Source organism: Lissotriton helveticus, chromosome 5_1 (assembly GCF_964261635.1).
Source record: "Lissotriton helveticus chromosome 5_1, aLisHel1.1, whole genome shotgun sequence".
NCBI classification, from domain to species: domain Eukaryota; kingdom Metazoa; phylum Chordata; class Amphibia; order Caudata; family Salamandridae; genus Lissotriton; species Lissotriton helveticus.
Genome location: NC_136065.1, coordinates 1,803,931,305 through 1,803,945,285, shown reverse-complemented (window position 1 = coordinate 1,803,945,285; position 13,981 = coordinate 1,803,931,305). Strand labels below are relative to the sequence as shown.

At 48.8% G+C, this 13,981-nt stretch overlaps 1 protein-coding gene across 1 annotated transcript in view; it reads right to left on the bottom strand.

Moving 5' to 3' along the window:
* The window catches only part of PLCD3 (phospholipase C delta 3), a 379,382-nt gene extending 367,286 nt beyond the window's left edge, over positions 1 to 12,096 (bottom strand). Inside the window, exon 1 of the mRNA XM_078645134.1 lies at positions 11,793 to 12,096. Within this exon, the coding sequence (XP_078501260.1) occupies positions 11,793 to 11,940 (148 nt within the window). The 5' untranslated portion in view covers positions 11,941 to 12,096. The remainder of the gene's footprint in view (positions 1 to 11,792) is intronic.
* Positions 12,097 to 13,981: the final 1,885 nt, after the last annotated feature.

The following is a 13,981-nucleotide window of genomic DNA, read 5'->3' as shown; positions in this document are numbered from 1 at the left end:
TAATCTAGAATATAAAAAAAAGCTCCCACATCATTTTGTAGACACAAGGATGCGTGGTACGAGCGCTTACAAAATGACGCGGTTGTCTGTGTCAAAAGTATTATTTTTTCATTCTTTAGCCATGCTGCATAGCATCAGGGAATCTGTACAGCACAGCTAAAACCCCCTGGTAAAGACAAGGAATATTAAAGGTTAAACCTATTGGCTTAGCCAATGATTGTTTGGCTCTTCTGGTCAGGAGTCAAACCCAAAGAGTATGGCCACCCAAAGTAGACGGCGGACACTGCCTCTTCATCATGGTATGGTAGTGAAGGTTGGTGACAGATGAGATTCTAGTGAAGGGTGGAGGCAATTGTACTTTTACCCCTGAAGAGGAGCTAAAGACTGAGTCAATGTAAAAGCAAATCAGTCCCTTATAGCAGTGGTCCTTCACTTCTTCCTGCATGTATGTGGTGAGCAGTGACATGCCGCATGCACATTGCATCTGTAAAGTTTGTAAGTAGCATGGGCACAAGGATACCCCGAAAGAACCACAACATGGGGTTTTCCTTTCATATTACATTTCACATTTGGCGTTCCCTTTGTAGTTGCTCCTTCTGGTATCCTAAGTCCCACCTGAGAGCGTCCAGGCTATCCACGTAAAGCGTTGACCAGGCCTGAGCCCTAAGGGGCAAAAACACTATTTTGTATCTTTGCCACTCTGCCTGCAGATCTACCCAGACACAAGCGTAGCTCTGCTTGAACAGTCTTGTCCATCACCCCTCTGATAAATGCGCCATGGACATCGTTGACCTTCCCTTTTTATTCTATTCTGGGAACTGTTTGGGAATCTAAGAGACCCTTCACATCACCTCCTACCTACCCCACTCCATCTTTTAGATGATAGCTCAGGGAGTTGTACCTATTCTGGTTTGCCAGAGTTATGACTTTGGAATATGGCACACCTATAGATTTACCCTGGCTGCCAACCTGTGCCAGTCTGACTAGACAGTATCTCCAGGATCAGTACTTCATGTTCGTATGGACCTATGGAAAAGAGATTTGCAGCATTACCTGTAAGGAACATCTCACTTGGACTTTGAAAGTTGTTTTCTCTCTAATGCTACTATAAACAATCCTAGTCCACTGGAGAAGTCTTTCCTTTGAGCCTTTCTTGGGACATTGGAGCTGTACTCCAATGGAAAGCAAGACTCAGCTCTCTGGACCTGCATGAGGTATGACCCACAGACAGAACCTGGCTTGGAATCGCCAATGTTTGCTCAGCTGGTCTTTACGGAAACCAATACATTTGCTGCATCTGATGGTCGAGGAGGTGCCTGGCATCAGGAAGGACTGCATCAGCTGTAAATATGCACCCCCCTTGCTACTGACCTACTTGCAGAAACCAGAACCATTCTATTTCCCACTCTTTAATGGTAGGCCTTTGTCCCACTGGCTATGACCACTGGTCCTGATTCAGGAACTGTATGAACTGTCCATCTCTGAAGTGCAATTCTAGGAATATTGTGGTCTAAATATTTGGAAGAGTTCTGACCCATAATATGTTACAAGTGGGTCCAGCGGGAGCTCTCACAGTCCGAAAATATTGACAACGACCGGCCATACTGAATATTAACAACACCAGCCATTTTGAATGTTGACAACAGCCAGCCATATTGGATGTTGACAATGGCAGAGCCGTATTGGATGTTTCAAACTATCTTTTTGTTTTAGAAGATTTTTGCAGGCACGTCAGAGCTTACTGGATACATCTATTACATTCTGCCAGGAATTCATTGAGAAAAGCAGCGAAGGGAGAAAGAACAAGTGAGATTCAAAGAGGTTGGGAAGTTAACCAGGACTCACAGGCTGCCTCTGATACAATGACATTGTACACAGGTCCCACGGTCACTTCCAACGTAGCGCTACAAAACTGTGTGTGTGTGGGGGGGGGGGGTTATATCTTGCCTCAAGAGGTGCTAGCACCGTCTGCTTATCAGTGTTGCTTTTCTTCTAAATGCCCGTATTTCTACTATATATTTCTATAACGGCCTGCCGTGACTAGATTTTGTTTTATTCAGCATCTGAGTTTCACATCCTCTACCACCTCCTACAGGAAGCCTTGACTACGGATGTATGACGTTACAACGCATGCTTTTACCACGCATGCTGTTACAACGCAAGTATTACAACGCAAACCTTTACAACGCATTACACTTAGGGGTGCTGGATAGTGAATAGTTTAATTTACTATTCCAACTCCAGTCCCCGTGGAGACTAGGGAAGGTGTTAGATAGTAAATTAAAACTATTGCCTATCCTAGAGCGCCCCCCCAGTGTAATGCGTTGTAAAGGTTTTCGTTGTAATACTTGCGTTGTAACAGCACTGCGTGGTAAAAGTTTCGTTGTAAAGGATGTTTCCCCTTGACTACTCATCCGATCTACGCATGAACAACCAACTGTAAAAAAGGGACAGGCTTTTACATTTAATGTACCTAGGAGCATGGAAAACTGGTGGTAAATAAATGACAGTATCTACGACAGATTCTGCCCAATAACCACTGAGTAACAATGAACTTAGAGAAAAGTCCTCATAGTACGTAAAAATAAAACATATGAATTACAATTCTCGATTAAAACATGTTACAAATGTATATCCGCATTTCCATCAAATAAAGCACAACACAGGTAATAGAAACTAAACTGAACAGCTATAGACCAAATCTTATAATTTCCTTTAGAAAAATTATCGACACTTTGGAGCCTTAAAATAATGTGTCTGCTGTTTACAGATGACTGCATGTCAATGGACACACAATACTCACACGTTGTGCTCTTCACCACAAGTCATTGCGCTCTTGCACTCTGGTGATCAGGCCAATTGTTGTGACTCAAGACCACCACTCCCACAATGCATCAGATTCAGAGACAGCTGTCCAGGGTGGGGTTACTGGTGGCATAGAGTCATCTGCTAATCCCAGCTATAATTAATATAATTTTCAACCCCCTGATGAAATGTAGGGGCCATGAGAGATGGGTGCAGTTGCAAAGATTTTCTCTGCAACCTGCAAGAAGCTCAATGCAAAACTCTGCACATTGGCACATAGATGTAACTAACGCTCGTGACTTTTATGATAGTGTCTACCATACTTGTCCACTTGTGGAACTGGAAACGAAAATCAGTCCTGGCAAAAACAATCCAAGCAGACCCACACTACAGGGGCATACAGCTATGCTGTGGAGGCAGGGCATGGTTAGGTTCTGTTCTGGAAAATTACAGAAGGAAAATACCAGCCAGCAAGAATAATGCATTGCCGGACCGGTCAGAATGGCCATCATGGTATCTGAGCACCAAAAGCAGGCAATTACAGGTTTTGTCCCCAAAATCTGAAATCTGGATGTTTTTTCCACAATTCGGGGGAAAATCAGCTGACATTTACCACTTGCCTCAGGTCCACTGGCGGTCAGGGAAGGCGATTTGGGGGACAGGGAGTCAGGACGGGGTCGGTATACACCGGGGAAGCACCCCCACAGGGGTTTCACTGGGTGCACATCTGCAGCTGGTGAACTCTGGCCTCGTGTCTCCAGACATGTGATCATCAGGACCAGGGACACTGGGCTTCCTGTAATGATCTGGAGCGGTATCCCACCTCGAGTTAATGCTGCAGTGGGATACAGTAACTAGCAATGAGGGCTGTACTTTTCCTGTCATTTGCAGTGCCACTGTGTGTTGAAAAGCTCTGCAAATAGCAAACCTGCAGGAAACATTGCTCTCCCAGGCCCAGAAACAGTCAAAGGCCCTGCCCTGGTCTCCAGATCAGAAATACACAGCAAAAACCACTGGGTCTCCCAAGCACAACAACTCTAAGAGCAGCCCAATGTCCCAACCCTGAAGCAAGAGTAGAGACAGTCCTGAGGCATCAGATTAACAACACTAGGAATGTTGGTAATCCTGTGTTAGTAGTACACAGATGGTAAGAACAGAGCTGAGTGTTGCGCACCGAGAAGGAACACCTATGAGGACATCTCTATGAACCTCTGCGAAAACTGGTAAGGAAAACTCAATACGACAAACACAGAAACACCAGTGAGGTCTATCCTGTGTCAGCAGCACAGAAACAGCATTAAGAGCGGCTGTGTCTCTGCACACAAAAACAACAAGTAGGGAGTCCTGCCCGCGCCCCCTCTTAGAAACACCAACAAGATGGGTTACACTACTATCTAGCTAGCCTTAGGTCACTTGACCGGAGTTGCCATGGTGTCTCCAGCCAAGCAACATCAATAACAAGGGCCCTGTGTCCTTAACTCGGAAGCACAAGTGAGCATAACAATGTTGTCCACGGCACAGATGCACATGCAATGACCGCCCTACGACCTATGTGAGAAGCCCCAGTAAGAACAGCTTTGCATCTCACACCAGTACGAACAGCTTTGCATCTCACACCAGTACGAACAGCTTTGCATCTCACACCAGTACGAACAGCTTTGCATCTCACACCAGTACGAACAGCCTTGCATCCCACACCAGTAAGAACAGTCTTGCATCCCACACCAGTGAGACCAGCCTTGCATCCCACACCAGTAAGACAAGCCTTGCATCCCACACAGGTAAGAACAGCCTTGCATCCCACACCAGTAAAAACAGCCTTGCATCCTACACCAGTAAGACCAGCCTTGCATCCTACACCAGTAAAAACAGTCTTGCATCCCACACCAGTGAGACCAGCCTTGCATCCCACACCAGTAAGAACAGCCTTGCATCCCACACCAGTAAGAACAGCCTTACATCCCACATTCAGAGCTCGTTCAACACCAGTGCCAAGATATCTGTATAGGTCTGGTTTTTTAAAACTGAGACCTGGATTTATAGTCTGGCGGATACTGGGGTCATCTGCACAAAACAGCAAATGCCTTGTGCGCCCTACTTAGAATGTATAGAGACCAATGCAATAAATAGGGCGAACTCCACTGCTCCTTGACAGATGTCCGGCACCCCCAAACTCGAACTCTGATTACTATTCATATGCTGTTAAATATAATTATTAAAACATAAATACTTATGTAACATGTTTTCTTAAAATGGCTTTTTATGTAGCACTCGATGGAAGTCTGTGACCGAATGAAATAAACTTAAACTCAGAACATCAGTAGAGACTACTCCTGTCCCAAGTGAAGAACATCTGCAGCGGCGGCCCTATGCCCAGGTCATAAATCCCTGTCACAGCCCAGTGTCCACGGCCCTGGAAGCCCTGCAGTGACAGCTCTGTGATCCCATCTGAGAAGCTCATGTAATGACACTATATGGACATGTATTCCAGCCCCAAAACACCGTATAGTTACAGCCCTGTGCTCCCAACTCAGAAACCCCCATGCCAGTCCTGTGCCCACAGTTCAGAAGCCTCTACAATGACAGCCGTGTGTCTTCACTGCAGGAATACCAATAATGACAGCCAGATTGCAAATCTCAGTAAACACACATCCAATGGCATTGACACAAGAAAGGCCGATCAAGCGACCTCAAATAAAACACACTGAAAACCAGCACAAGGATAGCCCAGCCTCCCCAGCTCAGAGGCACTGGTAAAGACTGCTCCTGTCCGCAGGCCAAATACACCAGTAATCACAGCCTGGCAGCATCACATCAGAAGCTCCAGTGTGGCTGCAGCACAGAAAGAGCAGTTGAGGAAGTCCCACGTTTGCAACAGATAAACGACAGTAATGATATCCGTGAGTCCTTGAGTGAGAAACATCAGTAATGACAGCCCTGTGACCCAATCCCAGACACAGCAGTAGTGATATCATAGGGCCCCAAACTGAAAGACACAAGCACTGCCAGGCTGTGCCTCAAAGTCAGAAACACTAGCAATGGTGCCCGAGTTCCTCAATCTGAGAAATACCATCAATGACAGACCCACATCAAACCCAGAAACATCAGCAATGGTGTCCCAGTGCCCCAATCTGAGAAATACCATCAATGACAGACCCGCGCCAAACCCAGAAACACCAGCAATGGTGTCCCAGTGCCCCAATCTAAGAAACACCATCAATGACAGATCTGCACCAAACCCAGACACACCAGTAGTGATATCATAGGGACCCAAATTGAAAGACACAAGCACTGCCAGGCTGTGCCTCAAAGTCTGAAATACCAGCAATGGTGCCCGAGTTCCTCAATCTGAGAAATACCATCAATGACAGACCCACATCAAACCCAGAAACATCAGCAATGGTGTCCCAGTGCCCCAATCTGAGAAATACCATCAATGACAGACCCGCGCCAAACCCAGAAACACCAGCAATGGTGTCCCAGTGCCCCAATCTAAGAAACACCATCAATGACAGATCTGCACCAAACCCAGAAACACCAGCAGTGATGTCCCAGTACCCCATTCTGAGAAACACCATCAATGACAGACCTGCACCAAACCCAGAAACACCAGCAATGGTGTCCCAGTGCCCTAATCTGAGAAATACCATCAATGACAGACCCACACCAAACCCAGAAAAACCAGCAATGGTGTCCCACTGCCCCAATCTGAGAAATACCATCAATGACAGACCTGCACCAAACCCAGAAACACCAGCAATGGTGTCCCAGTGCCCCAATCTAAGTAACACCATCAATGACAGACCTGCACCAAACCCAGAAACACCAGCAGTGATGTCCCAGTACCCCAAACTGAGAGACACCCGTACTGACAGTCTGTGCCCCAAACTTTAGAGACACCCGTACTAACAGCCTGTGCCCCAAACTCAGAAACACCAGTAATAACGGCCTGTGCCCCAAACTCAGGAATACCAGTGATAACAGCCTGTGCCCCAAACTCAGTAATACCAGTAATAACAGCCATGTGCCCCAAACTCCGAAATACCAGTAATGACAGCTCTGTGCACCAAAGTCAGAAACCCCATCAATGACAGCCCTGTGTCCCAAACTCAGAAACACCAGTAATGACAGCCCTGTGCCCTAAATTGAGTAACACCAGTAATGACAGCCCTGTGTCCCAAATTCAGAAACACCAGCAATGACAGCCATGTGCCCCAAACTCAGAAACACCAGCAATGACAGCCCGGTGTCCTAAACTCAGAAATACCAGCAATGACAGTCTTGTGCCCCAAACTCAGAAACAACATAAATGACAGCCCTGTGTCCCATACTGAGAAACACCGGCAATGACAGCCCTGTGCCCCAAATTGAGAAACACCAGTAATGGCAGCCCTGTGTCCCAAACTCAGAAACACCAGCAATGACAGCCCTGTGTCCCAACCCTGTTCCCCAAACTCAAAAATACCAGCAATTACAGCAGTGTCCCAAACTCAGAAACACCAGCAATGACAGCCTGTGCCCCAAACTCAGAAATACCAGCAATGACAGCCCTGTGTCCCAAGATCAGAAACACCAGCAATAACAGCACTGTGTTCCAAACTGAGAAACACCAGCAATGACAGCCCAGTGTCCCAAACACAGAAACGCCAGCAATGACAGTACTGTGTTCCAAACTGAGAAACACCAGCAATAACAGCAATGTGTTCCAAACTGAAAAACACCAGCAATGACAGCCCAGTGTCCCAAACACAGAAACGCCAGCAATGACAGTACTGTGTTCCAAACTGAGAAACACCAGCAATAACAGCACTGTGTTCCAAACTCAGAAATACCAGTAATGACAGCTCTGTGCCCCAAACTCAGAAATACCAGTAATGACAGCTCTGTGCCCCAAAATCGGAAACACCAGCAATGACAGCCATGTGCCCCAAACTTAGAAACACCATCAATGACAGCCCTGTGCCCTAAATTGAGTAACACCAGTAATGACAGCCCTGTGTCCCAAATTCAGAAACACCAGCAATGACAGCCATTTGTCCTAAACTCTGAAACACCAGCAATGACAGATCGGTGCCCTAAACTCAGAAACACCAGCAATGACAACATGTGCCCCAAACTCAGAAACACCAGCAATGACAGTCTTGTGCCCCAAACTCAGAAACACCATCAATGACAGCCCTGTGCCCCAAACTCAGAAACACCATCACTGACAACCCAGTGTCCCAAACTGAGAAACACCAGTAATGACAGCCCTGTGCCCCAAATTAAGAAATACCAGCAATGACATGTGCCCCAAACTCAGAAACACCAGCAATGACAGTCTTGTGCCCCAAACTCAGAAACACCAGCAATGACAACATGTGCCCCAAACTCAGAAACACCAGCAATGACAGCCTGTGCCCCAAACTCAGAAACACCAGCAATGACAGTCTTGTGCCCCAAACTCAGAAACACCATCAATGACAGCCCTGTGTCCCATACTGAGAAACACCAGCAATGACAGCCCTGTGCCCCAAATTGAGAAACACCAATAATGACAGCCCTGTGTCCCAAACTCAGAAACACCAGCAATGACATTCCTGTGTCCCAAACTCTGAAACACCAGCAATGACAGCCCTGTGTCCCAAACTGAGAAACACCAGCAATGACAGCACTGTGTTCCAAACTGAGAAACACCAATAATGACAGCCCAGTGTCCTGAGCTTAGAAACACCAGTAATGACAGCCCTGTGTTTCCAGCTCTGAAACACTATCAATGACAGCCCTGTGTCTCCAGCTCTGAAACACCAGCAATGACAGCCCTTTGTCTCCAGCTCTGAAACACCAGCAATGACAGCCCTGTGTCTCCGGCTCTGAAACACCAGCAATGACAGCCCTGTGTCTCCAGCTCTGAAACACCAGCAATGACAGCCCTGTGTCTCCAGATCTGAAACACCAGCAATGACAGTCCTGTGTCCCAAACTGAGAAACACCAGCAATGACAGCACTGTGTTCCAAACTGAGAAACACCAATAATGACAGCCCTGTGTCCTGAGCTTAGAAACACCAGTAATGACAGCCCTGTGTTTCCAGCTCTGAAACACTATCAATGACAGCCCTGTGTCTCCAGCTCTGAAACACCAGCAATGACAACCCTGTGTCTCCAGCTCTGAAACACCAGCAATGACAGCCCTGTGTCTCCACCTCTGAAACACCAGCAATGACAGCCCTGTGTCTCCAGCTCTGAAACACCAGCAATGACAGCCCAGTGGCTCCAGCTCTGAAACACCAGCAATGACAGCCCTGTGTCTCCAGCTCTGAAACACCAGCAATGACAGCCCTGTGTCTCCAGCTCTGAAACACCAGCAATGAAAGCCCTGTGTCTCCAGCTCTGAAACACCATCAATGACAGCCCTGTGTCTCCAGCTCTGAAACACCATCAATGACAGCCCTGTGTCTCCAGCTCTGAAACACTAGCAATGACAGCCCTGTGTCTCCAGCTCTGAAACACCATCAATGACAGCCCTGTGTCTCCAGCTCTGAAACACCATCAATGACAGCCCTGTGTCTCCAGCTCTGAAACACCATCAATGACAGCCCTGTGTCTCCAGCTCTGAACTCCAGCTCTGAAACACCATCAATGACAGCCCTGTGTCTCCAGCTCTGAACTCCAGCTCTGAGACACCATTAATGATGGCTCTGTGTCTCCAGCTCTGAAACACCAACAATGACAGCCCTGTGTCTCCAGCTCTGAAACACAACCAATAACAGCCACGAGTCTCCAGCTCTGAAACACAGTCAATGACAGCGCTGTGTTTCCAGCTCTGAAGCACCAGTAATGACAGCCCTGTGTCTCCAGCTCTGAAACACCAGCAATGACAGCCCTGTGTCTCCAGCTCTGAAACACCAGCAATGACAGCCCTGTGTCTCCAGCTCTGAAACACCATCAATGACAGCCCTGTGTCTCCAGCTCTGAAACACAACCAATGACAGCCCTGTGTCTCCAGCTCTGAAACACAACCAATGACAGCCACGAGTCTCCAGCTCTGAAACACAGTCAATGACAGCCCTGTGTTTCCAGCTCTGAAGCACCAGTAATGACAGCCCTGTGTCTCCAGCTCTGAAACACCAGCAATGACAGCCCTGTGTCTCCAGCTCTGAAACACCAGCAATGACACCCTGTGTCTCCAGCTCTGAAACACCAGCAATGACAGCCCTGTGTCTCCAGCTCTGAAACACCATCAATGACAGCCCTGTGTCTCCAGCTCTGAAACACCAGCAGACAGCCCTGTCTCTCCAGCTCTGAAACAGTCAATAACAGCCCTGTGTTTCCAGATCTGAAGCACCAGCAATGACAGCCCTGTGTCCCCAGCACTGAAACACCAGTAATGACAGCCCTGTGTCTCCAGCCAGCACTGAAACACCAGTAATGACAGCCCTGTGTCTCCAGCTCTGAAACACCATCAATGACAGCCCTGTGTCTCCAGCTCTGAAACACCATCAATGACAGCCCTGGGTCTCCAGCTCTGAAACACAACCAATGACAGCCCTGGGTCTCCAGCTCTGAAACACCATCAATGACAGCCCTGTGTCTCCAGCTCTGAAACACCAGTAATGACAGCCCTGTGTCTCCAGCTCTGAAACACCATCAATGACAGCCCTGTGTCTCCAGCTCTGAAACACCATCAATGACAGCCCTGTGTCTCCAGCTCTGAAACACCAGTAATGACAGCCCTGTGTCTCCAGCTCTGAAATACCATCAATGACAGCCCTGGGTCTCCAGCTCTGAAACACAACCAATGACAGCCCTGGGTCTCCAGCTCTGAAACACCATCAATGAAAGCCCTGTGTCTCCAGCTCTGAAACACCAGTAATGACAGCCCTGTGTCTCCAGCTCTGAAATACCATCAATGACAGCCCTGGGTCTCCAGCTCTGAAACACAACCAATGACAGCCCTGGGTCTCCAGCTCTGAAACACCAGCAATGACAGCCCTGTGTCTCCAGCTCTGAAACACCATCAATGACAGCCCTGTGTCTCCATCTCTGAAACACAACCAATGACAGCCACGAGTCTCCAGCTCTGAAACACAGTCAATGACAGCCCTGTGTTTCCAGCTCTGAAACACCATCAATGACAGCTCTGTGTCTCCAGCTCTGAAACACAACCAATGACAGCCACGAGTCTCCAGCTCTGAAACACAGTCAATGACAGCCCTGTGTTTCCAGCTCTGAAACACCAGCAATGACAGCCCTGTGTCTCCAGCTCTGAAACAGTCAATAACAGCCCTGTGTCTCCAGCTCTGAAACACAGTCAATGACAGCCCTGTGTCTCCAGCTCTGAAACACAGTCAATGACAGCCCTGTGTCTCCAGCTCTGAAACACCATCAATGACAGCTCTGTGTCTCCAGCTCTGAAACACAACCAATGACAGCCCTGTGTCTCCAGCTCTGAAACAGTCAATAACAGCCCTGTGTTTCCAGATCTGAAGCACCAGCAATGACAGCCCTGTGTCCCAAACTGAGATATACCAATAAGCACCCCGTGTTCTCTTCTTAAGATAAAGTACTTCGCAGGTACCCGGTGAGCTCTTGTGCGCGAGGCTGAGAAGAAGACGGCGGCGGCATGGAAACTCTCCCCAAACAAGAAGGACTGAAGTTTGAGAAGCGGGAGCGGAGACGAAAGTGGGATCCACTCCCGGCCGCCTGGCAGGACCCAGGACGTGCTGCTCCTGTGCCTGCCTCAGCCTGTACCTAATGTAAACAACACATGTGGACACGATTCCCCTCCTCTGCCCTGTGCTGATCTGGCAGAGGGGGGCTCTCTGGAGTCTGTACATTGGCACCGGGGTGGCACTCCAGTGGGAAGGCAGCAGGGCACTTTATGCTAACAGCAGCAGCACAGGGGTAGAACAATGCGCCTGTGGGAAAAGAGGCAGAGACCGAGAATAAAGTATGTATTACACTTTTTGCGAGGTCCCTTTGCTATTCCCATTAAAGGTCCACTCACCCATCTTCCTGAAGGGCTGGACGCCCAGACTCCCGGCAGGCACTGCGCATTGCTGGACCTGGACTTGCACTTGCTCCTGCTCCTTCTCCGTCTCCTTCGCGTATTTCTGCTTTCTTCTGCCACAGCAGATCTTCCAGGGGCACGCCATGAGCCCCCCTTGCCCTCACCCGCTCCGGTCACAGAGGGCGCCGCCTGCCTCTCCCAGAACTTGAGTCTGTCCTGTCAGGCTCCGTGGGTGCCTTTCCTCGCCGCCGCCTCCCGCCTGCCCACAAAGACCGACTGATCCATGCACAGATTTCTGCCTGGCATTTTGAGGGCTGGCCTGCTGCCGGGAGTCACATTTCTCCTGCCCCGCCCTCCTCCCGGCCGTCTCCTCCTGCTCTGATTGCAGGCTCCTTGCCACACACCTCCCCTCCTGCGCACGGCCGCCAGGCCGCGCTCTGCCCTCCTGCGCCTGCTCCTTCAGAGAGCGCCGCTGTCGCCCGAGCGCCTGCCCCCCCCCCCCCCTCCCTCCTCCTCTCTGGGACTGTAGGAGCCGGGCTGCTCAGGGCTCCAGTAAATCCCACCCGCCAGCTGGGAGCCATTTCCTCCCGTCCCACTCCGCTCCCGGGCAGCGTAAATGGATGAAGTGAGGCTACGTTCAAAGCGACGGGTGCAGGGCTCGCCCTCCAGACATGGCCAGGGCCCCAGGACAATCACGCACGAGCCCTGATCCTGGAGAAAATAGGAGTAGTAAGGTCGAGTCCTAGGATGTCTCAGTGCTGCAGCTCATGGTCTCATTGGGAGCTGTTCTTCAGCGCTATATTCAATGGTCTCTGGGGTGCCTCTAACCAATAGATACATACAGTGGCTTCAGGTGGAGACTCTACATCACTGCATGATATAAAGACCTGAGGTGAAAACTCTATATAGCACTACGTATAACAGCATTATGTGCAGAGTCCAGACACCAGGGCTGTACATTATTGGAAGCATCCTGCAAGACTAGAGAGCCGTAAATAATGGCCTCTGGAGGAGACTTCATCAGTACTATATATCATTAGCCAACTCCTGCTAAACCTCAGTGCTATCTATATATGGCGGCTAGGCGGATTGATCTGAACATCAGTGCGATCTATATATGGCGACTAGGCAGAGGAGTTGAACATCAGTACTATCTGTATATGGCGACTAGGCGGAGGAGCTGAACATCAGTGCTATCTGTATATTGCGACTAGGCGGAGGTATCTTAACATCAGTGCTATCTATATATAGAGACTAGGCGGACAATCTGAACAGTACTATCTATAGATAATTAGAACTAGCAGCAATAAGGGCAGACATCCACGCAAGGAACAATAAGGTAGAAGCGGTGGAACAAAGAGTTAGTGACATTGAGGACAGATGCCAAATCACAGGGAAGGCCATAGGCAACATTGCCAAGGCAACGGCCGAACTACGCAGACAAGCAGCAGAGTTCGAAGATCGCAACAGGAAAGGCAACATAAGAATACTAGGAGTTCCAGAGGGAGAAGAGGACAAAGCCAGATCATGCGTCACAATCATACAGAACCTCATACCCGAACTCAGAAAGCTCCAATTCGACAGCCCCTTCGAGCTGGACAAGACGTACAGAGTCCCAGCCAGCAGACTATCCAGCAGAGCAGGTCCTAGACCTATAATATGCAAACCTATTAGATCCCACCAAACGGACGCCATCTTTGGAGTGGCGAGGAAGAACCCCAATCTGCTATGGAAAGGACACAAAATCATGCTCACGCAGGACTACTCTAAACCCACAGTGGACATTAGAAAAGGCTTTCTAGCCCAGAGAGACAAGCTTAGAAAAGAGAAAACATAACCTTCTCCTTTGCAGGTCCCACAAGATTCAGAATATACAACAAGGGGGTCACGCTAACTTTCGAGGATTCAGGAGAATTGTCACGATACCTACAGGGCCCACCGTCACAGGACATGGAAGCTTCAGTACCTAGGGCCAAGAGAGGTGCATCACCGAATCCACACACGGACTAAGGCAAAGAGGCCAGATATGAGGAGACGGAACACAAAGAAACAAGCTTCTACAACTACCTCTCGAATCGGACTCTTCACGCCAAAGAACTGCAACAAAACCTACCTCAGATTAAAGTGACTTTTCCACAGAGCTATGTATACTTTAACGGTATTACAATGAGACTTTATGTCAGAAA